The sequence below is a fragment of the Dermacentor silvarum genome, chromosome 10 (genome assembly GCF_013339745.2).
Source record: "Dermacentor silvarum isolate Dsil-2018 chromosome 10, BIME_Dsil_1.4, whole genome shotgun sequence".
Taxonomy (NCBI): Eukaryota; Metazoa; Arthropoda; class Arachnida; order Ixodida; family Ixodidae; genus Dermacentor; species Dermacentor silvarum.
Genome location: NC_051163.1, coordinates 10,374,202 through 10,399,974, shown reverse-complemented (window position 1 = coordinate 10,399,974; position 25,773 = coordinate 10,374,202). Strand labels below are relative to the sequence as shown.

At 45.5% G+C, this 25,773-nt stretch overlaps 1 protein-coding gene across 2 annotated transcripts in view; it reads right to left on the bottom strand.

The window, feature by feature from the left end:
* Positions 1-612: 612 nt before the first annotated feature.
* LOC119466483 (uncharacterized) overlaps positions 613-25,773 on the bottom strand; it is a 65,596-nt gene continuing 40,435 nt past the window's right edge. The window contains exons 4-20 of one of the 2 annotated variants that reach the window (XM_037726996.2): positions 25,553-25,647; positions 24,038-24,097; positions 23,333-23,408; positions 19,005-19,072; positions 15,505-15,580; positions 15,207-15,312; positions 13,800-13,896; positions 12,885-13,029; positions 12,556-12,618; positions 9,895-10,095; positions 9,167-9,232; positions 8,112-8,180; positions 6,242-6,331; positions 5,780-5,839; positions 4,697-4,870; positions 2,419-2,653; positions 613-1,546 (exon numbers count right to left, since the gene is read on the bottom strand). In XM_037726996.2, the coding sequence (XP_037582924.1) occupies positions 2,429-2,653; positions 4,697-4,870; positions 5,780-5,839; positions 6,242-6,331; positions 8,112-8,180; positions 9,167-9,232; positions 9,895-10,095; positions 12,556-12,618; positions 12,885-13,029; positions 13,800-13,896; positions 15,207-15,312; positions 15,505-15,580; positions 19,005-19,072; positions 23,333-23,408; positions 24,038-24,097; positions 25,553-25,647 (1,671 nt within the window). In that variant the 3' untranslated portion in view covers positions 613-1,546; positions 2,419-2,428. The remainder of the gene's footprint in view (positions 1,547-2,418; positions 2,654-4,696; positions 4,871-5,779; positions 5,840-6,241; positions 6,332-8,111; positions 8,181-9,166; positions 9,233-9,894; positions 10,096-12,555; positions 12,619-12,884; positions 13,030-13,799; positions 13,897-15,206; positions 15,313-15,504; positions 15,581-19,004; positions 19,073-23,332; positions 23,409-24,037; positions 24,098-25,552; positions 25,648-25,773) is intronic. The other variant, XM_049657837.1, reaches the window with a different exon arrangement.

The following is a 25,773-nucleotide window of genomic DNA, read 5'->3' as shown; positions in this document are numbered from 1 at the left end:
AATTTAAGATTGCACCTCGCTTGCTACCCTTTACTGAAAAGGGGGAGGGTGGGGGTCGTGAAAAGGAAAAGTGTGAAGAAATGATGCGCGCGCGCCCACTACGTCACTGCGCATTCAAAGATGACCGCGCAACCAAGTCTTTGAAGGGTCTTGAACCGTGCAATTTTTTCACCACCATCTTCATCCTCATAATCAATGTCTTCTCTATTCTTTCTTTCCACACCCATTCCCCTTCCCCCTAACGTCGAGTAGCAGGTCAGAATATTGATTCAGGCCGACCTCTTAGCTTCTCATAATATCTATCTCAGTCATCTTTAAATCGCAGCAGGGGTCTGGTGGCTTTTTGCTCAATGTCTGTCGAGTCCACAGTAGCGACATCGCTTCTTTGAGCAGCATCGTGTCCAATCGGGTTAGGGTTGCACGCAGAAATTGCAAAGGTTTAGCGACACAATGGTCATTATTCCGATAAGGAAACAGCAGGCAGGCGTTCGTAAACGCGACACTCTGCCACAAGTGACAGTAATTTTGTCTGGCCACGAGACAAACCAGACGTCAGAACGGCAATCGCACTTCTCGCCAAGAAAATCAAATGAACCGGTATACAAGAAACATAAAAGGTGAGCATGGTTTATTTCACACAATCACGTACTGCGTTGTGCACAATGATGAGGGCATTTGATTGGCATGCCTCTATATTATACAATCAATGATTCGTGAGCTAAATAAACGTCAACAGAACAAAGCACATGAACAAAAAAAATATAGAACATATCACACCCTCAATCCTCCCCCACTCGCCCTCGCCGCGTAGATTGACCTCGTTCTACAGGAAGACAGGCATGCTGTGGGTCTTCTTGCATTATAGACTCATTTATACGGTCTTAAGTTGCCGTTATAAAACATTCTAAAACATTCTAAAACAAACAACTCTTTCCGAACGAAGGCAGATGATTCTCGCGTGCTATAGTGTACAAGATGTACAATCTAGCCCACTCTTAAAGGTAACAGCCAACTATAATTTGTCGCAACCAATTACAGCGGAGAGTTGGCATAAAGATCTGCAGATTGTAGCATATGCACGCACGTATAGTATGCTGTCACGTATACGAGACATTATTTTGCAGCGAATATGATGAGCATTTGCAGTTACATTGACTCAATTGACATTCAGGCGTTCCCTTTAAAAATGGACTATCCTGTACTTTCCAGGGTGGGCTGTGGACTGTTCGGCTGGCTATATACATGTATATGCCACGGCAATGACACTTTGTAAATGCTCTCGCCTGGCGCACTTGAGCACTCAAGTTACGCAGCCGGTTAAGCGTGAAAGTGTGCGTAACACGCCGCAAGCGGCTCTCACTTCGCCGAATCAAGCGGCTTTGAAGACGTGCCTCCTCCGCGCAGCTGGACTCCCTGAACTGGCCAATCTGCACAGATGGGGTAAGTAGCACTTCTCCGGGAGAATCGCGAAGTTTTGACCACCACTGCTGCCATCTATTTACATGGGCAAGCAACGGACGTCGCTCTGCCCTTCTTTATCCGTTACCTGTAAGTAGACGGGACAAGAAAGGCCCGATTAATCTTCCGCACATCATGGAGTCCAAGGAGAGAATTTTGTTGCAGTACACACTCAGTTTACTCGAAAAACTACGTATAATCTTCGTATACTTGTGGCTTGATGTGATTAACGATGGTAGAACAAGGAATGTCTCTGAAGCAAACGTTTCGACAACGGCACTTGTCTTCGTCAGGCCAGCAACGTCCTGACGTTGCCTTCTACCACCCTTAATCTCATCAAGCCTACATCTTCTGTGAACAGCGCTCTGGTTTTGGGCTTTTGGACGTTCTTGTGGAGCTATTTATTACGCTTTCTATTTCTAAATTTCCAAGCAATCTTGCGTTTTACAAACACAATGATATAAGCTTCCATTCGCATGTGTGGTCACTGGAAATAGTTGCATTTATAATGCAGTATTTAGTTGAGAATGATCAGCTTGAAGTATCACAAAACCGTACAACACCAGAAAGGTGAAGTTCAAGAGAACATACATTTGGGCAAGTTGGTTAAGCTTCATGTTAAGAACAGCGCAAAACACATGGACAGAAAAAAAGACGACCACGGGACAGGACTGCGCCCGTCCTGTCGTGTTCCTTTCCGTCCATGTGTCTTTGCGCTGTTCTTAAGACAGAAGGACGAAGTTTAGGTTAATGCATGTACTGCTCATCATTCCCATGCTGTCAGAACCGCCATACTTTCAGCTCAAGTAGATACTAGCACCAGAATTCCCTCTAGCAATTCTGGTGAGAAACGTTACTGAGTATACATCGTGGCCTCCGATATACGCGCGCACCTTTGTTTTCGCGATCTCGGAGGTCACGAGTGCACTGAACTTCTAGCAGACGCTTCCACGCTCTTACCCTTTCCTCCTCAGATGCGCGACGTCTCGTCTTCCTCCTCGCGCAAGATGGCGGGCCGCACGCTGGCGCGCGACATCCGCCTTCTCGGCTCGGCCACGGGAGACACCGAGAAGCGAGACGGCCAGTAGGTGCTGCGCTGCTGCACCGATGACCGGCGCCGGGACAACTGGTGCGGCTGGCCGGGCATCGCACTAGAAGGCGGGCTCAGCGCGTCCCGCACGGGGCTCGGATTGTCCTGCGGGCACGGGACAGCTTTAGCGCTGCTCTATTTTCTTGTGGAGAGCTCACGTGGCCATTACACTATTCCATTCAAATAATTTATTTTTATTTGTTATTTGCACAATTTCTGCAACGCCGGAATGGCATTTCTACAAGGGAAGGGGGGGGGGGGGGGGGTTAAACATATTACTTTAAACACATTGCTAGAATATAATACGAAAAAGAATACACAATATAGCAATAATAGCATATCACTAAGCATTTGTACAATACGCAAATGGCAAACCAATTAACACTTATATTACGCGTGTCACAAATCACAAAGATGAATAAAACACGCTGTCATTGGTGATATGTTTACTGTGTCTTTATTTTATTAATGTTTTTAGAATCGTTCCGAGACTCTTTACCATTTCTTTTTCGACCCAGGAAAATTTAAAGTGCATTGCACTATTCCCGGGAGTCTACAATAAACTTCAAATATTTCTATCTGGTAAGATGCACGTGCAAGAAAGCTGTGGATTAAAGTGTTACCAATTAAAATTACAAATCGACATTGCAGGGCGATTTAGTGAGCGAGTTGATCCACGCCGCATTACCATACGGAAACGGTAATCTTACGATATGGAATACGATTAAACGTTAGCGCATTAGGCATATGTGAAAAAAGTGATACTGGCTGCGCAGGAACACAGCCCGCGTTTGGTTTGGTCCCAAATAAAGATAATCAATTTAATAAAGGTTGACAAATGTCTAGCCCTCAAAACAAGTCCGAATAACTGACAAGCCTTCTGTATAAACATTCTAAAGCAAGTGGTATACTTAGTCCATGGCGTCCATTTAGAACTACAATTTGTACATTTGTTTGATATATGCTCGTGGGAAAATGTACGACTTTGTTTAGTATATTGGAAACGTTCGAAGTGCTCTAACGGTTTTATTTTTATTATAATCACTTGCAATGATAACGTCGATCTACGTGCAAAAAAAAAAGTGCGTGTTTGCGGCTACATCACAGTGGATTCCCTACTTTAGGATAAAAATTTTTGCAGAAGGCAGGTTCAGATGCGAATATATGAACAGACGTTTACACCACCACTGAGCAAAGGTGAGGCCTCGATTATTTGAACTAACAGCGCGAACGCAATACTTCGCCACCAGAGAAGAAAAGGGACTAACACGGTGCGGACTTTCGACTGGTTTATTCTTTTTGAAAGAGGTGCTTTTATACGGTTCACGCCAAAACTACAAAAAGTCGTGAAAAAAATGGAAAATAAGTACCATAGCAACGCACGCGTATCATGTCGAAATTTTTGTGCCTTTCGTGCAGATTTCGTTCATATCGTTTTCATACTTTTCATTTTACTGCTTAGTTTTCTTTTCACATTCTTTTAATGCGAAATCATTATCTGCGCCATTAGGCGAAAATTCGGCGCCATCGTCGGTGGCTTGACCGAGTGATGGTATTAAAAATGTTCCGACCGAGGGAGGTTCCCGTAAACAAAGTAAATTAATGGCTTTGAATGAGCCAATTTTGCAAATTTCGGTCTAGGTGGGAATCGAACCCAGGCCTCCCTGGTGCGAGACAAGCAAGCACGCTTCCCCGATGCCTCGGCGGCTCCACGGTTCTGGCTGACTGAAGGTGCGCCTAGTGCGTGCGTCATTGCACACGTCACGTCAAAGCCATCAGGCTGACTAAAGGTGTGGCCTATTTCCCCAAATTGACCATAAGGCCTTCTCATTCCCATACGTAAGAAGTCTTAAGTGCCTCTGCCGAATTTTCTTTTATTTATCCTATTATATTTATAAGAACAACTGTTTCGAAAAGAATAAACCAAGTGGTAGTCAGCACTGCGTTTGGAACTTCTCATTTCTGGTTTCGAAGCCTTGCGTTCGCGCTTTACGTTAGTTAAAATTTCTGCAACCAACTAGCCCAAACGCATTCTGCTTCCATTTAGTCCGCACTGCCAAAGGGAACACCAAGCACTCGCAACAGCTATAGGGAAGGCAGGCACGACTCAAGATCGTGTGACGACATTCAATCGTATAGCATACTCACGTAAGCGTACACGCCGAGGTTTTTGCTGCTGCGCCGTTCGAAGTTGTGCAGCATGTTGGACACGAGCTGGCTGTTCCGACGCCACCGCAAGCCGGACTCCGGGTCCGCCGGATCGGCGCAGGGCTGGAGGCCACCACCCGGCAAGGCTGCCATCGTCAGTCGCCGTGCCAGGCTCTGCGTATGTAAGTAAATTAATTAATCAGTCGTTGAATCTTATCGCCCAACCGATAACTAGCTAGTAAATCCTGTCATTTCTGGGTTTCACACGTGTAGGAACTGAAACGGTGTGTGTGGTCCACAAGCGTGCGTGCGTGCTTGTGCGTGTGAACAACGACAAGATGTCAACATGACGACGATGGCGACGACAATTCTGTAAAAGTCCAGTGGGGTAAGCTTTTAGGAAAGCAAGAGTATGCTTTACGTGTGAACCGTATTTCATTTGATTTTTCATCGAAACACCTCAGTGAGTGACGGTAATTTCAATGGGGAACCCCGGAATGAAGCAACATCCTCAGTAATTTCTCCCTTTCAATCCACTAACCCTCTTTCTCATGAGTAGGGTAGCAAACCGGACGTGCATATGATTGACCGCCCTGCCTTTGTTTCTCTCTCTGCGTCTAACGTTTTCGTATGAAGTGGTAGACAGCAAATAATTATCAAGAGAGTCAGCTGTATCCTACACTCAGCATTGCAGCATCCAATTGATATAGAAACATGTTACCCTTCTTACAGTTACATCGTTTCCAGTTAGCATCAAGGCCTGCTTTATGAGATTTCCCCACCGCTTAGCTGCAAAAGAGTACGAAGGGGAAGAAAAAGAAAGCAACAGGACACAATAAACGTTGGACGAGCATCCAGCATTCCTTATGTCCTTGCTTTCTATTATTTTGCCTTCCGTCCTCATTTACACTAAGAGGTAGAAAAAGTCTCTGAATGCCACTGTTCTAACTAGCCCAACCTTTTATAATATAAAGACCTGTAAACGCTGTCGCGATTGAACCCTTTTAGATTGTCATAGAGCTGGCCGGTGTTCTACAACTAAGCGACTTTTTTTTTTCAGGTTACCAGAAAGTGCACACTTACAGCCGGTTGGTTACCCAAATGCCTTGTGACCGTCTGGTAGACATCGTCGTCCTCAGCATCCTGTGGAAGAAAACGATCCAGGAAAGAACATGCATATGATTTACATTATTATACTATAAAGGAATAAAGTAATTCTTTGGATCCAGAGTTTAACAAGTCTCAAGTGCAGGCGCACGCACAAAAACAGCCGTTTTGGTTTGTTTCATCGTAAATGGCGCTGCTTTTTACCTTAACCACTGATTTAACTCTGTGAGATGGCTACCATTGACTTGTGCAAAAGAATTCATTGAAACAGTGAATACCATTGGATCAACCAGTGAAGCCATAATGGTCTTTTTAGCGTTAAGACATTGCAACAGCAACACAGTATGATCAAATAAAAAATATAGCAGTGATTGTAAATACTTAAGAAAACGAAGAACAAGCAAAAACTGTGCATGTTTTCCAAGCACGAGCACCCACCATAAGGATGTCTTGTAGCGTTTGGAGCTGCGCCAGCCGTGACTGCGGGTCACTCGACGACATTAGCTTGGGATCCACGCCGCTAACTTTCTGCGCATTCACAAGAAACCACTTTAGAAACAATGCGCATAGGATCACCGGGACCAGAATCACTGCGAAGGTCGAAATTTAGGATGCAGTGTTAATGCTACTATTTTTTGCTTATTTCTACAAATTTCAAGTGCAAATACAGGCAGCCAGCGTGACTATAAATCTGCAGTTGAACCATCAGTGACAGGGGATACAACTGAAATTATTGGTTTAATTTGAGCACACCCTATACTTAGATTCTTTCACAGTGCATGTAATACGTATACTTTGACGCGGTTCGTTTCGCTATGCACACTACGTCAAAAGTACGCGGGCCAGAAAACGCGTTACCAGAGCCAACTTCAGATCCCTTAATGACGCTGGCCATATAAAAATATAAATAAGGAGGTCATTTGATCAAACAAACAGCTTTTATTTTTTTAAACTTACTCAGACCTGCATGAAGACAGCTCAGGGGCGTGATTCTTTTTATTGACCGGTATGTTACGAACGGGAGAAAGAAGCTTTGTTTAAATATGCCGGTTAAATGCTGAAGGCAGCATCTCCATGGAAATGGAGAAAGTGACGGTCTCATGATTCATATTATAAAAATCGTTTTATTGGCCTAAACAGAGACGCAAATGTAACATCGCGTAGTAAGCTGACACATTGATGTTGCATCCTGAATTTTCACGTCAAATGCACTTCGCAGGTTCTCTTCGTCGTAGGGGACGACGCAATGGCCTAAACCAAAGTGCTGTAAATGTTTATGAATACTGACGGCAATAATGTGCTTAGACTACTTCCATACAGTTGAACACACATCCGACTTTTTATTCGGAATGAATATGTTACGTAATCGCGTCCGAGTTAATTTTGAAAAGAATTAGAGCAGTGCGCTGAATGAGGTAAGCAGACTGAGGAGGTTAGGTAAGAAAACGCGCAAGAGAACGAATGAAATTCATTCTCATGAATGAAATTCCTTTGTCATCATCCGGCTGTTCTTCAATCTGCACCTAAATTAAGCACAGAAGCATTTTTGCATTTCGCCCCCGTGAAAATGCAGCCGCCGTGACCAGGAACCGAACCCACGACCTCATGCTCGACAGCAGAACCCTATAACTACTGCAGTTGGTAAGAAGTGATCGTATAGTAGTTTGCACACTGTTCAGAATGGAGAAAGAAAAAGATAAGGGGCATAAAAATTATGCGTACACACACTGATCGCAAAAGATCTGTTTGCGAAACACGTTACTCGCACGTAGTCGGTTGCTGCTCATCTAACCCCCAAAAGCCCAATGCTTAGTTTGATACCTCACAATTACGATTTAAGGGATTCCGCAGAACTGACTTGGCAATTACGATATAAATGCGGGAAAATAACGCACAGCCCATAGTAGCGTTTTTTGATATGGTGGAGAGAGTTTTCTGTTGTAATAGGTAAGGGAACTAAAGGGAACTACGCTATAGTGCATAATTGCTGAAATAACGTTTTTTTTTCGATTCTAATTTTCGAGGCTAGAAAAAAAAAACGAAGTGAACAAATTGTTCTATTTTTTCTTAGTATGGAATGGTGTTTTGGCTTTGTGTAGTTAGCAAACAGCATACGCATTCCTTGCGTCTGAAATTTTCCGCACAGCAGCACTGCGCTGTCATAAAGCCTGATGGTTCCTTTCTACGCAAAAAATGAACCTCGCCTGTGTAACACGCCACGTGTACAGAATAGAGCGCAGCGCTTTACCCCGAGAAAGAGATTAGCCTTTTCAGAAGCGGCCGCTGTTGAGCGACCTGCGAAACTCACCGCCCATTCTTGGAGGAACTCCTGTCCCAAGTCGGACTCGTGAAGGGTCCTATTGTAGTCGCGCGCAACCTGCGAGGAAACGTATGGAGGGCACCGGTGGCGACATTAATGAGACTTCGTCCGCACGGTATGCAAGTCTCATATTCAAGATGACACTGCAATCACAGCTCCCATCACAGCTCCGCACGTAAAACTTGCTTCGCAACCCTTTCTCTACCGCAGCATCTCGGGAAAGCATTGAATTAATCTAACCAGAACGTGTTTTCTTTTCTCATAAAAATTAGCGCTATGTTAAAAACGTGTTTACATAGGTCGGCTGGAAGTTTCAAGTCTTTAAATAAGTTCTTAGGACGATGAAAGCAGTTCCAGGTTCGTGCTTTAAAAATCCGCGCCACCGAAATCCGCATCGACAGTTGGAAGAAGTCGATAAGGCAGTTTTCTTTCACTGTAGAGCGGCGCGTCACTTACCGCAATGTTATTATTATTTGTTTAAAAACATATATACACTAGAGAATAAAGGGAAAGCCAGGAGGAGAGAGAGAAGTCATGAGGGAAAGGCAGGGATGTTAACCAGGCTGAGCCCGGTAAGCTACCCTGCACTGGGGAAGGGAGAAAGGGGATTGAAAGAAAAGAAGAAAGATCTCACTTTGCTCATTTACACAGACAAGGGTTCATGGCTGAGTTAAACACAAGCGGAGAAAGCTCAAAGAATAAAGCAGAACACACACACTCACTACAGGTCACGCACAGGTCACGTTGCTAAAAGAACGTTAACAATAGAAGAAATAATGTCTGAGGTCTTGTCACCGCTTCGCCGAAAAATGACCAAATTAACAAGAAAAAAAGTGGCAAGTTACTCTCCAGCAAAACTTCTGACACTGGTAGAAGGATTCGCGCATCGCTGGAATAAGTTACGACGTCGCCATATACTGGAAGTAAAAAAATAAGCAGTCGATCCGCGGACATTAGGCGCTCCACCGATATCCATTGTGTGGCCAGCTTTTGCGCAAGCATGCAGCTTGAAACAAGTAAGCCTGGAAATATACGAGACTGACCTTGATGTCGTGTTTCCAGAAGCGCTGCGTTCGTGGCATGCTGGACTCGGGTGCTATTTCCTTGATCTGAACAGAAGAAAAAAATAATGGAGAGCGTAACTTGGATTAGGCTGGTAAATGCAGCGACATACAGCAGTAGACGACACATTTATGTCATCGCCGTCTCAGTCAACTCACAAAAACCTGCTGGCAGCCACTAATAAATATGAACTTTATCGACATGCATACTTAAAGGGACACTAAAGACAGGCACTGAATTAGTTCAGGCTGATAATTCTTTTATAACTCCTTCCTTAATTTCGTGGTAAGGGTTTCATTACTAAATGCGGGAATGAAGGCTACTTTTTTTTTTTTTTACGCAAGAACCCAAGAACCGACACTTCATGTGACGTCGTGGATTTCAAGGTATCTTGCACACTGAGCCTTTAAGGCACCGTAAAAACTGTTCTCGAAACTTGCCACGTTCAGCATCCTATCTCCTCTAGAGTACAGTGTAGTTCGACTTAATCGATAAGAAAAAACTAAGCCCGAGAATACGCCGTCAAAATCTTTGACGTCACGACGAGCTGGGGCGGGACCATTAAGACGGTGTCGCCAATAGTCTTTCGTTGCCGCCTATCTTTCTGGCTGACCAAGCACGCTCCTCGCGGTATGAGTCGATTTTGGCATTTTAGAAGCGTAATACAGCTCAACTATTTAGTGTGTAAAACGCTGCTCCGCTCACTTGCCTTGAGCAGCAGTGTTCCTGCGATGATAATGCAGAGGATGTTGACGACGGTGAGACAAAAGGAGTTGATGGCCATGACGGCGCACTCCTTGTGCATGTTGGCGTTGTCGAAGTAGTACGCCTGAAAGCCCGGGTACGCCACGAAGGCAGGGTACGTCTGTACCGTGCGGTTCAGGTCCGTGCCCGGAATCGGCACGGTCACCTGCACATGCCCAACGTACAGCAGTTCTCTTCAGAGCTTTCGATTGTACAGCGAAGCAGCTTCGGTCCACAGGATAGAAAGTTTAGTGGGATGGCACATCAATGCCGAATAAAGAACAGCTGAAGACAGATAGGAACAGAATGAAGAGCGCGGATACTCATCGTCTCTCAACGTGGTGAATCATTTCATGCCTGGTACATAAAATAGGAGCATCCCTTTTCATGCTTTTGTTCGATGTTAGCAGCATGAGCAACTGTGTGTCTTCGTGTGCGTTCGCATCAATGCGCGTACGTCACCTACACGTGCGAAATGTTTAAATTGAAGCGGCTGTACTACCGTAAGCGTTAATCACCAGAACCGCTGCACACGATCTGTTCTTCACTTTGTGTCCGTTTTTTCTTGCGCTCTGTTTCAAGATGAATCCATTGCGACTTTCCCAGTCCGCCGTTGTCCAAATATGTCTGTCGCATATGGAGCCCTGTCAGCATCCTCATATAATGTAGATATGTTTTCCTCTCGGAGCCATGGCGTGGTGAGACTTATTGAGCAGAGAGAAAGAACAAAAGGCCGAGAGGTTAACCAGACTAAGTGTCCGGTTGGCTACTCTGCACAGTGGGATGGGGTAAGGGTAGAAAAGATGAGAAAGCAAGCGAAGATAAAAACATCTCCGTCATTGAACAGGCATAGAAGCGCGATTCCCAGAGGCCGCTGCGCTACGGATGAATGAGATCAAGGATCACTGTATACGCAAGGTACGCGCGGCGGAAAACGACGTAGGCTTTCCGTTGACACGTATACAGAAGTAGGCAGGTCAGAAGCGTGGCGCTGTCTATGGTGTAGAAACTCGGGTAACGAGGTTGTCTGACGGTAAAGGTTACCGCCGGCCCACTTCTCGTATATGTATAGTTCTAAATGAAACCTACACGTCTTGCCCTGGCGTTTCTTTGTTGTTCTTGTTCTTTTGTTTTTTCCCTATAAGAACTAGCGAAGTCCTTGTAGCTCTTGTTGCTCATGTAAGCGTTTCTCACATTTATTTTCATTTCTGAATCAGTTTTACAACGGAGTACGTTCACTCTGCTCGTATCTGTGCACAGAGAACGCGCACTATTACTCCCCCAAAAGGAACTGCCAGTGCTTTCTTTGTAGAGTACTATGTACGCCCGATAAATAGCCTGCAGCAGTGACATAATCAGAATTTCATAAATCAATCTTGAGAGTTCTTATTTGAAATGCGCTGGCGTACTACGTATATCCGACACAAGCATAATTACCCATGACAGTACGACAGTCTGAGTAAAACAGTGTTTATTCTGTCAATATTCTTGAGTAGAAGTACGAGGGATAGAGTTTAGACCCCAAACGTTCCCCATTTACACCATGTGCCGTCCGGCTAGAGCCCTGTGCGACCAGCTTTTCTTTTTCTTTTCACAGATTCTTCTAGGAAGGCCCGTAGCAGGTAGCGCAGTTTTATCATTTAAAGATAACTTCCTTCACGTGAAAAGGTGGAAATTACTTCCACAAGAAATTACAAAGTACAGTTCGCTAATAGAAGCCACTCTTTCATCCTATGCTGTTCAATAAGTGACCGAAGAGATTCTGCACCCGAAACGTATACAGTCGCCTGCAATATGAGCTTCAATACGGTGGTCATGGTTATAATGGCCGCAAGACTGCATGCCACTTCCGACATACGAAAAATTGTTTTCATAAATGCCAGTAATGGTACGATCTTTACTTTTCCAAGCGGCACGCCAGTTCCGACATACGAAAAATTGGAAACGTAAACACCATTCCATTACTGGCATTTATGAAGAAAAAATTTCGTATGTCGGAACTGGCGTGCAGTCTTGGGGCCCCTTCAACCATGACCACCGTATTGCAGCTCATATTGCAGGCGACTATACATGTGTGGAAATTTAAAAAGCCCCTGTCTACAAATTTGGGGATAATGTGCAGATTTAAGATATAAATATTGTAGGTTTGGCGACACTGCCCCATGATGTTTCTACGCTCTTCGTGAATCAGTCGATTTGGACCTGAGGCTTCTGTTGGTTTCCCGTTCCCCTAGTGCAGAGTAGCCAAACGGATAGCCTCTGCCTTTCATCTCTACTCTCACACCCTTTTTTATTTCTAGGCTGGACTATTTAAAAAGCCAAGGCACCAGGGTGAAGAATTCTCACATTGCTGCTCGATGTTATGTGCAGTAATACGTATTGGCACAGGGTAAAAAGGGCATTTTCTGTGGTTAACGCTCCTGTAATTTATCTTACACCCTTCTTCCTTTATCCCGTAGTATCTGCCCGGAATGGGCCTGAACGCTTTTGATTTATGTTGTCTGTCATATATATGACAGACAACATAAATATATATGACAACAAATTTTCCCGAGGAAGATTCCTCGGGAAAAATTGTGCGACTTACTCAAGAACGCAACAGAATCGCAAGGAGAAAAGTACTTACATTGATAGGATCTTGGCCGAGAGACTTGAAGACTTTCATGAGGGACAGAGCCCACAAGGACCCCTGCGAGGAAGTCAAAAAACCTGGTCACATACGGACTTGGTCAAAAGCTGGAGCCCACATTGGCCTGTGTAACCACACGCGAAACTGATTAAGCTGCGTAGTGGGTATTGTATTGACATAGATGTGCTCGAAAAACCTGGAGATGGTTCATGCGATCATATTACAGCGTTTCAGCGTGCTAGGAGGAAAAATCCAATGTTTTTCGGCATGACTTGCCAAGGTGAAACTAAATCTATGCAAGCCGAATGCAGGAGGCTCGTGCTTACGCAGTTGATGGAAGGGGGCAGCAGCGAAGCAGAGATGGCGACTCCCACAAGACACGCCGAGTTGCCACCCAGGATGGCCATGGCCACGCCGGCGCCAGAGGGTAGCGCTACCAGCGCGCCGACCCACAAGCTGCGCCACTGACCCCTGCGATTGTTCGATGTACGACATTGAAATGAAGTGCATGATAACATGTGCTGGGAAGAACGCGTTCTTGACACCGCGCGCGGTAATAACCACCAGAGGAAAGAAAGGTCCGCAAGTGTTTTTCCGAATACGGACACAAACATGTTGCCCGCTACAGCGGTCCAGCCATTACGGGGTTCTCTTGGTCACTTGATCAGAAGTTTGCTACCCAGCGGTGACGGCAGCCACTTTAGTATTAAAATGCAGTAAAAAAAAGGCGCCAGTGCGCTGAGGCTTCTAGTGGCCAAAATTATTCCATTGCGATCCACTAAAGTCTTGTAGACAAGGGGCTGCTTTCGGACATGGAACCGCTTCAGTAGTTCAGCAAGCCCACACGGTGCAATTCATAATCATACCAGTGGATGCGGCCAGTTTCTAACGTCAGTGCCATTTGCGCATGGCTGGCTTTCTTTTGTCAGAAGTGGGGATAACTTATAGCAACTACGTAATGACGTTCCAAAAGCCTCTCTGATGCCACGGACGAAGAAGCTTAATTTTCTCAGCCTTGCAATGTCATACGGGATTTACATTAGGCGCACGGGGCAATATAGGTCTTATATGGTCTCGACGGCGCATAATGAGAAGTACTACCAAGTTTCATCAAAAGGTCTTATCACCGCATTCATGTTGCGAACAGAATACTATCGATGTATCAGTACAACTCGGTGTAGAATAGAAACAAAGAGCCCCTTGTTGGGAGTTACTGAACACGTGCAGCGCCGGCAACTTACCTGGCCGTCTGCTCTGAATTGGGCCACGTGTTGGGTCCCCAGCCTCCTGGACCCTGAATGTCTCCCCAGTAGGCCATGATCAGGCCGAAAACGAACCCTGCGACATGGCCGAACAAGAACCAGTCATTACGACCATGGTCTTCAAGTCACGGCTTTATTATTAGGCTATAGAGCTGCAGTTTTGCGAACATTAGCATGGTAAACTATTGTTACTGCAAATTCGTATTTACCGGTCTTCAGTAATAGCGTAATTTCAATAACGGCAGCTCTCTAAAATAGAGTAGTTTCAAGGCTAGACTTTGATATTGGAAATGTATTGCGTATGTGGAAGAACTGTGCAAAGCTACTCTAAGAGTGAACGTTATGTTCGCGAAACGCGACGAGGCACATAAGGTTATTTGGAGAGACATTGCGTCTGGACACAATGCTTGCGTACTGCCGTTCAGTCTTGCTCACTACCTTCTTTTTCGGATAGTTCTTACAACCACATTCTTAGCTAAACACTACCAGTATTTGAAATTCCCGTAATTACGTCTCCCTTGTGATGACAGCTATATAATAAAATATGCAGTGCCCAAATATAACTCTCGTTGATAAAGTCGAAATAAGGATTGCTATTGGTATATGATACAATCTGAGCGGAATTGCAGCCTTGATTATAGTCTTTCTCTTAGGGGAAAATACGTACGCAAATAATTGGCATCGTAAGCATTCCGCGTCGTTATATAAGGGTACTTACCTTCCCAAAACAAAGCCAAATTGTGAGTTAAAGCTCGCCAAGGGAAGATTAATGCACGAAAGGTAGCGATAAACTAGAGGATGCAGGAAAAGTGGCGGAATTGCGATATATTTGTCAAGGCATGAAGGAAATTGAGCTCACAGATCTGGGGCGGCCTCAAAGTATTTATTTACGACAGTACTGACCACGCTAGCTGAAATGTCGTGCTGTTCTTTCCTCAGTGATTGGTAACAACACAACTTAGAACGAAATTCAGCTAATTCCCGCACCCAAATAGTTGTGCTTATTTCTTCAAAGGACATTTTATCACACGGGCTCGGGCACAATACTCGTACAACCAGTCAACTCATCCCTTTGTATGTGTCACATACGAGAGACAAAACGCGTGTCGCACGAGAATATAAAATATCAGAATTACAATAACATGCAGTAAACGTCGAGACGGGATAAAATGTAACACAGGTATTCATTTCCTCTTTCCCTCATCTTTCCCAATCCCGCCTATCAATGTGATCTTTCCTTTCCTCAGCAAAAAACAAGACAGCTAGAGGACTTCACCTCAATCCGGCTTCTGTAGTCTTATTGATAAGCCGAAGAATCGCATGCGGACAACATTCGCGAAAGCGTGCCGAAAGAGAACGTGACAACGTTTAAGGCCAGTGTCTTACCGAATACGAGGCAGAGCAAAAGCCCGCACAGCTCAGTGCGAAGCCCCACTTTGACCAGTGACTTGTCCCTGATGATGATGCCAAACGTGATGGCCGCGATGGGACCCTGCAAGTCGCGCAGACAAACGTCCATTAAGTGCACTGGCCACAGCGCCGCCGCTGGAGAGATAAGTCTATCGATGAAATGCGCAGCTTTTCATCGTGCTACCATGCGACACCTGTAGAACAGCATTATGGCGGCAAATGCAACGACGTGAGAAGATGACGCGGTCTGAGCAGTTGGATAAATGAATCGTACCATGAGTGGCGAGACGAGCATGGCTGCGATGATAGAGACCACACTGTTGTCCATAAGACCAAGTGCTGCGATCATCCTGCGTGAGAAAGCATACAAGACAATGGAAGATAGAAGGAACTGACTGCACCGAACAGCTAACGCATGCGCACGCGTCATATAGTTGAGCCGAGACTCCGGTACTCGTTTCCATCTTGAGAGCATGCAGTGCCGATGCTATGCGAACGGCTGGCTTTTAGGGAACGTTTCTGATGCTATTCCCTTAATGCACACAACATGTAGCTATTATTGGCTCACTTTTTTTTGTATTTAAGTTCTGTTTATTTGGTGTTCTCTATATTTGTGGCTTAGTGGAGTGAGCACGTCCGGATTTCGCACACAAGGCGTCAGTATTTTCTGCTGTGCGAATGCGGAGGTGAAAGAGGTAAAAAAACAGTCATAATGACAGAGGAAAGTAAAAATGTGCGCTGAATTGTCCTTTGGCGCGGCTAACTGACGTCCGGCGATGCATTTCCAAAGTGCGCGCTTCCACCGCTTGTCTTCTCACTTCGTGGCGCCACTAACTTGCTCTCCACCTTTATTAGTGCTCAATGTGAGCGAGGCCTTACTGGCAGGATATCGAAAAAACATCATGCAGACAACACGCACCGTGGCAATGCCAAGCATGGTGCAGTTATACTTCTATCAAGCATCATTTGGGGTTCCGCAAGTTGTTACTTGATGGCGCAACGTGTCCGTGTAGGGAAAGGTCCCTAGATAAAACTGAGCAATTGTAGGCCTGACGCATGTATCTGACGACAACGGCAAGGGGGCGGCACGGTGAATAAGGTGCAACGTCTTATTGCATTAGGCTGAGAAAACGTTAAAACTTATTCCGTAACGACCTGTTCTGTTCCGTTAGGCAGCGCACTGGATGAACTGGACCGATACCGAAGGTTGTGCAACGTCACACAGTAGGGAGCTTCCATGCAACGAAGGAAGCAAATTGTTACTTTGTGCCATGACGCACGCGCCAACCATCTCAGATCTGCAGCTTGCACGTAGGAAAAAGAGTGATAAGGCTATTCTCCCATTCCATGCGTGCGTTTGTCACCTAAAGCCCAGACCACACGTACGCTTGCGGACGCGCGTAAACTCGCGTCTACGCGCCTTGCGCCTGCCGCGCCTAGCGAGGAAAGGCGGTTTGAATCCACAAATGCGCGCGCCCACTCTCCTCACTTGTTAACGCCTTGGCAGAGGCCACTTCGTATTTCGTTGTTGACAGTGTTTCAAAATCATTCGATATCTATAAACACAACTGTTATATTTTAGAGCTGTTAGCTCAGCACAAAAAGTGAAGAAGAAGCACTTTCTTGCTTGGTATAAATCTGCTTAACTGAGAGTTGAATGTACCGCGCGGTCGCTGCGTAGCCAGGCGCGCCGACGCGAGGCAGCCCAGGCGCGCGATAACTGAGAGGAGCTGATCATCGAGATCGCGCCGCGTTTCGACGCTTACGAGCCGTGCCGCACCGTCTGCGCATGCGTGGGCGCGCAGACGCAGCTTGCGCGCGTTTGCAAGCGTACGTGTGGTCTGGGCTTAATGGGTACAATATCGGGCTTCTGCGCTCGGGGATCCTGATTCAATTCCCACAATCGGAAATGTGTTTCGGACGTGCCCTCATCGCGATGCTCAATAATCGTCAGCTGAAACACAGCAGCATCCCTATAAAAGAATCTCATATGGCACATTCGATAATCTCGTATGACAATATGAGAACGCATATGTCGCATATGTGTTCTCATATGATCATGCGATATTATTAGGTATGTGTTGTGCGTGTCATCAATTTTTTATATGGATATAGTTATGCTACGCGATTGTAGCAACCTCCGGAAGGCGATTGCTAGTTTCGGTTTCAAGGAACATGCGCGCTCCTAGCTGTTCCCAGACGTCGTAAGATCTGGTGGAACGAATTAAAGTAGATGTGGATGTTCGCATTTCTTGTCATTCAAAAGCTTTAGAAATAAGCAATGTGAATGAACGGCAAATAACTTTTTCGTTCAGTTCTTTTTTTAAAATTCTCTTTTAATGAAAATTAAATCGGGGGAAGCACGGGAAGTGGTTCACTTCGTGCGTCCATCGAGCTTGCCTCCGCTCACCCTTGCCACTCGCTCAGCGATATCACAAGTCATATCGCGCTCAGTCACCTGCTTCGGTTGTCGCGGCAAGTATGAAGATGGGAACGATAAGACAGAGGCACTTGATCAGGCGTGCAACGAACCGAAGACACGAGAAAGCAGGTCAACCAAGCATTCGACGAAGATGGCTAAATCGGGGCATCGCATGTGTTGCGCAACTCTGTGGTGTTCGAACACCTGGATTTCCAGTCCTGCGAAGTTTTTCAGGTTTCCTAATGACAACAGGTAAGTACAAGTATTTCACTCTATTTTCTGAGCAGGTATTCATTTTGCATGAGTAAACCAGCTCTGTACCAGCCCGAGTGGACTGACCTAAGAGCAGTGTTCGACTCATTCGTCATGACGGCAGCCTGTCTGCTGCCGGTGAAATACTTGTAATGAAGGGCTTGAGTGCGCGTTTGTTGGGCTATACATACTGTTCACTCATTACTTTGTCGACATGTATAGCCACGGCTAAAGTAAAAAAAAAGTCAGCCGTGATGTTTTATCAAATTTCAAGAGCAATGACGGCAAAACGAAGCACGCACGTAATTCCATGCGACGTTTTGATGCAGCACTACTTCTAATACTGTTAGTAAAATATGTATTGTACTCAACCTTCCATAATACACAAAATATGTGTGCCGTCATAACAGACGTGATAGAGTGAAGTTCCGAGAGACAAACTCGTGATGGTTAATAATTTTCTCATTCGTTTGGATCTTCTGGAATCTATGTTCGCTTATTATGTACAAATTTCAGTTGTGAATGAAAATTTATTCTGCAGATTAACACCTTCGCACTGCGTGGAGGTCAGTCTTTTTACAGTACGAAATGTGTGACTAAAGACAAAAACGTTCAACTTTTACTCGTGTTGAGTTTTGGCTGACTGAGAAATTGGCCAGCTTTAGTTAGTTGATCCACCTCAGAAGACACGAACAAAGTTAACGAATGATGGTGCCAGGAAGTTACAGGACGGTCAGAAGTCTCACTAGCAGCTTGACGTCGACGGCAAGCGGCATTTTTTACGTCGCTGGTTACATTGTTTATATTGCTTCGTCCATCTTTAATGGACGATTTCAGTGAATTTCTTTCTCTCAGTTGTAACAACTGTGTTTCGTGTCTGCAGTTATATATTTGTACTTCAGTGAAGGCAGTCAGTTCCTGATTGCAGCCATTTATGACTGGTACTGTGAAACGGCTGTGTGCTTTATTTCATTTTTTTTTCGTGTTCCTAAGTATTATTGTGCGCTACCTTACTGCTGTACGCATTTTGCATTTTCCAGCACCTAAGTTGAATTAAATTCCCTTCACAGAAGGCTTAGCATGCCGCAGTCAATGCTCACCCGGCCAGTATGATGAAGGCTACGTAGTCGAAGTTGAGTTCCCCGTTTGACCGCACCCCTTCGACCACCTGCACAAAAGAGAACAGGACAGGCCGGTCAGTCGCCGAGGCGAAGGGTATTATGGACACTGCTTTCGAATGAATTTTGCTTTATTAAGTGCACGCAACATGATGTTGGCGCCTCTCAGAAGCGTCAGCTGCTTATCTGCTCCCACGTGAGAATGAGAGAAATGAGAAAAAAAAAAGAAAATTAGAAAACGAACAAAGGAAAAGCGACACTGATATGCGAAAAATCCCCACAGTCAAGCGAGTGATTTCCTTAATTACCCTGAACAACCGTTATGTGGCCCATATGATGCGTTTAGAGAACCCCCACATGGTTTTGAAAAAAAAAAGTACCTCTCTACTCCCGGAAGCATTTAGAGGACTATAATGACACCACAAAATCTCCTGGAAGCTCCTGTAGTGTCACCTGCAATCTTAAGTATGCAGCCGCAGACGATGGCGATTTCAAATGACATCGCCTTTGAATAGGGATGGTAAAAAATTGTGGCCTAGCCTGTGTAAGTTATACTTGCGTGATACCATATCGTAACCTAGCACTCTGCCTATCGCTGCTTTATCTGATCAAGTTACCCATGTCTATGATGACCCCAGCCCCATCTCTTCCCTGCTTTTGTTGCGATAGTAATTATATGAACACTCCAGGCGAATTTCTTGTCATCGCTGCGGTGAACTGTGCTTATTGAGATACTTGACTCTTGTTGGAGGACATCATTCACGTCGAGAAAAAGGTGTGGGGTACGGGGAGAAATGGGAAGGGGTATATGGCGGAGAGGAAGGTACTTTTAATGTATTCTATTAAGCTGCGCCTCATGTACGAACCAGAGGAGCAAATCCAATACTAACTTGTGTCACGCGTGACCTCCAAGGCGAATCCATGCCTCGTAACTACAGGGCTTAGGAATATGTGGTAGCATTCCCGAAAAGGCAAGGTCCTTGTGATGTTCCGGGTAATTGCTTAGGGTATGCTAAGTAGATGCTATATTATTCAAATCCAAAGTTGATGTGACCAGGTTTTATGGCCTTGACTGAAATATTCCTCAACATTCCTCAGCGCTCAAATAAAAGTCATGAAGTATTTCATTCACAGCGTATGCCTTCTACTTTAACCTCTACTCAGGACAATTAAGAGAGAGAAGTCATAAGGGAAAGGCAGGGAGGTTAACTAGGCTGAGGCCGGTAGGCTACCCTGCACTGAGGAAGGGTGAAAGGGGTTGAAAGAGAAGAAGGAAAAGTTCGCACTTTGCACACACAGTCAAGCGTTCGTCTCTGAAGCATAGTCACAGATGGTCATACAGGCTGGTGCATTTCAAAAAACGCAGCAGCGCCTTTGTAGCCTTGCACATAGCAGACACATGAGGCCATGGGCCCAAGATCTTCTCCGTAAAAGGCCTGTCGTCTAAGTGCTCCAAAGCAGTCCGAAGGGCACTCCTCTCATCTTATCTTGTACAGTCACATAAGAGATGTTTGGTGGTTTCCTCAAGACCACATGTGCTGCAGCTGGCACTGTCCGCCATTCCAATTAGGAATGATTGTAATTAGGAATGATTGATAACAATTAGGCGATTGTAAAGGAATCTCCTATTCGCTGGTGGCACAGTAATGTTGCTTCCCGTCGGTTAAAACTCGGTAAAAGTTGCTAAACTGCCTATGTGGGTCCATGGCATATAGGCGCCGGTTGGTAAACTCCGGTGTATTCCATTTTCGTAGAGTTATAATATGGGCAAGACCGCTGAGGTGTCGTGCTGCATCCGTTCTTGACAATGGTATCGAGGTTCTTTCATCTACTCCAGTGTGCCTCACGGGCAGCTTTGTCGGCCCATTCATTGCCAATGATGCTGCAGTGCCCAGGTAGCCACTGAAATGCAATGTCGTGGCCTCTGTCCACCACTTGATAATAGCGCAATCGTATCTCTGCTACCAATTGTTCATGTGGGCTGCCTTTGAATCACAAAATATAGCCCATTGATTTGGTGACTGTTGGTGCACATAAAGCACTGCGCTACGGAGGGCGGCAAGTTCATACCCTGTCAATGTTGTGACGTGGCTGATCTTGAACTTCTTGCAGAATGTCAATGGAGTAACTACCGCACCAGTAGAGCTGGCTAGAGTCGAAGAGCCATCTGTATAAATGTCAATTCGATTGGAGTAGGAATCGTGCAGTATATGTAGAGCGGCTTGATTCAGGCAATACAATTGCCCTGAATCTCGGTTTCAATACAACTCGGTTTCCCAGATGGCCACGCAGTTGCGGCGAATGCGAGGGCCGGCATCATCGGTGCGATGTCATCATGGGCGGGATATTGTGAACGGCCGACGATTGTGACTGGCCGAGACACAGTGATCAGATTCCCTAGTCTGGTCACCTAGCGAAGACGACTTCTTTATAAGCGGACACATTTGGTGTCCTCATGTGTCCTGACGTGTTCTGATGTGTGCTCAGACGTACATGTAGTGAGCTGAGACGTTCAAAGTGCTTCCCCATTGATAGGGACTTCCATATCTGGAGCCACTGTAAATATGTAGAAACCCTTTTTCTCTCGCTCTTACTGCCGGACGTACTCATCCCTATGGCTGAAGGATCACCGGTCTAAACGCTACCCCCAGTTCCAACAGTATGCTATGTGGGGAGAGTAACGTTTGGTGCACTTGCAACCATATGCGACTGCAAAACGAAAGCTGCCCGATTATTCTTAGGATGATTTAACTTGACGCACATTACGTAATGTACGTGTAGCGCAAACGGGGCGCGCAGGACGACAGAGAATACTAACTTCTCTGCAGCTTAGCGTACCCCGATTGAGCTCCACATCGCTTCACTTAAGTTTGTAATCTCCATGGAACGGAAGCAACTTGCGTACCATTGACCAAGGACACCTGCCAGACCATGACCGGCGCGTTTAATGGGCATCGTTCACCTGTAGTGTGCACATGAAGTGCAAGGCTTTTCATATTTCATCTTTCAAATTTCAGGCAATTTTCTCACGAAGAGACAAAGTGCTATCCTACATGTAATCCAATTGACAGTGCACAAACTTCAAATTATTTACGATTTATACAAACAGTACCGCTTCCACTGCTTCACTCGCCGACACTAAACAGTCCTTCCGACCGGGGACTAAACACTTTTTCGAAAATTCCCAACGGCATAGATTATTAAATATACAAATGTAGGTCCGTTTCGGCGAATGTACATCAATGGTGCTCGATGGTTGGTCCCGTTAATCTGGTTTAGGACTAAACACTTAATCTCCGACATTTGCACTCGGCGCGCACACTCCTGCAGTTAGTCGCCTGAGAGACGAAAGGCCAGAGACATTTTTCCGGTTCAACTATTATTGCCAACAAGAAATTGGCACATGATACTCCTCTGAATAGGCCTGACGAGGTTATCCGATTGAATGCTTTTAGTGCAGTAGTAATAATACGGACGATCGAGGAGTGTTCACGTTGTTTGAGACGCCGTCGCCATTGTCGTGCTGTCCCGCTCACGGCGCATGCGGGGATGGCGCTCGGAGGATTAAAGGCGAAGCATCGATTGCGATAGCAAATTAGTAGAATGCTATACGAAGAAAGTATAGTAGTTTTATCGTCCGTATAAACTTTAAACATTCGCTTACTAACTAAATTAAGAAGCACGGTGTCATGCGCGCACATATAAACATGAACAATCTCGTTCGATGACCGCCAAGACTCGCTGTCAAAACGCTGGAGTGAGGAAGCGCGGCCACAGTAGCGAGCGAATTGGCCTTCGTGCTGTCCCTCGCTTCAACGCGAACTAAACGTCGAAAGCACAGCGCATGCGAAGCTGCCCACACTAGTTGCACTTTGTCCACACCACAGATCGCTTTCAAGATACGCCGCTAATGCAGCTCACAGCAGCTTACATCACGGCGACGACAGAAATGCGCTTGGAGTGTCCGTATAATTGCTATCACAATAAAACCGCGAGGCGAAGCGGACACATCGTCAACGCTACCCTCAATCCCCTTGGTGGCGGATCATGGGCAGCGTTCTGCATTTCACTGCTGCCATGAGCGTTGTGCACACGCGCACACTATAAACACTAGCGCTCCTGCTGAGCTGTTGTGTGTATGTTGATTTCCAGAACGCAACATCGATGGTTTTAGTAAAGGTCGTCTTATTATGTACGCTTGACATTGGCTGATTCGCGTGGGCACTTCTGTGGGAAAAGCTGATGTAAAACTGACTTTCGCAAGCTTATACAGGTAATACAAAAAGTCAGCTATCAGTGCACATACTGACCTGAGCTACTGTGAGACGTGCCGTCACAGACTTGAGAAATTTCTGCTGGGCATTCTTGAAGCCGGACGCTTCTTCCCTGCGCAGAGCATCAGTAATTTCTGTCATGGTGTCGCGAACTTCACTCTATGTACTAGAAGTAACAATTGCAGACTTGTTTCTCCTAATGACATTGCACTCAGAAATAAAGTAGCCCTCTGATTACGGCAACTTGAACCTTATCTCATTTTCATCAACTATTCCATAGGCGGTGCTCTGACAAATGTAGAGAGGTCACGTCTTCCAACATATCCGTAGAGCTGGCTTGCTTATGTGTGAGAACATGACCTTTAAGTTTCACATGGTTTAACGACAACGAACTGTGACCTCACAGTCACGTTCTGCCTATTGTTCGCACGCCGCAGACCCCGGTGACACCTTTAGGATAGGGACGTCTTCAACGACGTTATACCTACTAGACAAAAGTTTCCTAAAACGCGGTATGGGATACTTTGTAGATGGGTATTCTCACCTTCAACACATTAAAATGGAATCGTTAGTGGGGGTCACAATGACAAAGGTAAGCGCGTAGTTTTACTAAGCTTCAGTCTCAGTCACGCTTCGCACGGCCCGTCACGTTTTCGCGGGCCCTGCTCAAGCTTCATGTAATGACGTTGAGACGCACAGAGTGAAATAGCCGTACGATGTTAAGACCTGAAATGCACTCACTCGTGGTTTTCTGCTGTGGCTTCGTCACCACCTTGGTAAAATATTGCACAAGGAACCACCCTGCAAGAAAACAAAAGATGGAGTTCAGTTACTGTACTCATATTTTAACAGAAGCCTAAGGCTTAACAGTACTCGGTCTTTGGGGGGGCGAACTTCATTTTTCTGTAGACCAACATGAAACATGAGCCACGTGTCTCAATGCACAGGTCGATATCTTTATCTGATGAGTGCGCCAAGCGAAAGCTGCTTCCTTTTAACACATGCAGCCACGCTGAGGAATAGGTTTACGGGTCCCAAAGTAGCGTTCAATTTCAGCAACTGTAGTACGCTGAAAATATGCGAGGTATTTGACTTCAACGTGTCAAAATTTGACACCATAAGTGTTATAGCCATGCGACAGTCACACAATTCTAGTGAAGCATCTAACAAGAATAAATTAAACCAATTTTTACTACGCGAATGGAAGCGCTATGACTTCTCGTTCAGGTTTTTTTTTTTTTTTTTTTTTTTGCTACATGCATTTCCTTGACAGTCAGTATAGTCGTGGGAGCGCATGAATTCTCAGAAGCAAAGTTAGCAACAACATGAGCGAAAGCTACCAATATACTTCACTTTTACGAGATCACATTTAAGACAAGAAGGGTGATAAAACACGTTAAATCACTAATTCTGCCATTAGCCTGCACATTAAATGCACACGCCCTGCAGTATATCAAGCGGAAAACACCTCCGCAGTCGCGAGGGAAGCGGAACCTACATTCTCCCATAAAGATACGGGGCAACAAGATATCTTTTGTACCGACAGGTAAGCAAATGTTTGATCCCGGTGGAGAGCTCCGCAATGTGCAAGTTGTAAACAAGACTATATCGATTGGTTTCACCACGGACTCATGACGGAGCAAACACAGACGTAAACGATAAAGTCGCCCGACAGCAAGCGTGTATGCGATATGGAAAACGGTGACAAGTGCGCTATGCCACGAGCAAACATTTTTGACACGCGAAGTATTGCAAATAGGACAAGGTGAATCATTTCGACCTCAAATTGATAATGCACTTAGCGTACTTTGAGCTTAGCGCACTTTGTACTTAGCGAAGCAGTCCGGGTAAAGCACTCGTCATACAATGGGGGGGTGTAAGATAAAACAACAACGAAAGCTAAACGGAGAGCGCAATCCTAGATGTAGTACATCGCCGAAACTACCCAAACAAAGGGGTTTCTATATTTAAGCTTCGCTTACATTGTGAAGAACAAAGTGTACAGAACAGACAGCTTCGCTAAGTAAAAAGTGTGGATGTCTCTGGTTCCCTTGCATATATCAATTATTCATATTGTCACACACTCCTCTCCCACATACTCGTATTCCTGTTCCCTGTGCCAGGCCAATCAGATCGTGGCGCACAGTCATGCAAATTCAACTTGTTATGCACCGTAGGAGCTTCGCTTCGACCGAATTTATCATTCATTCGCTTGTGCGCGTGAACGCCGTGCTGAAAGCATGGTGGCAAGCTCACCCGACGGTGGAGCCAGTGTCCAGGCCGATTCCCCTGGAGTTGAGAGACTTGAGCACCAGGTCCGTGTCTTCGCCGGACTCGCAGGGAAACATGACCTGCGCTCAGACAGAGCGTGTGCAGCCGTAGTTGAGCGTTAAGGAACGGATCATATAGTCCCACACATTTAGCGAATATTTCCTTTAGACCAAGGGTGTCAAGTTAGAGATGATTGGCACTGAATA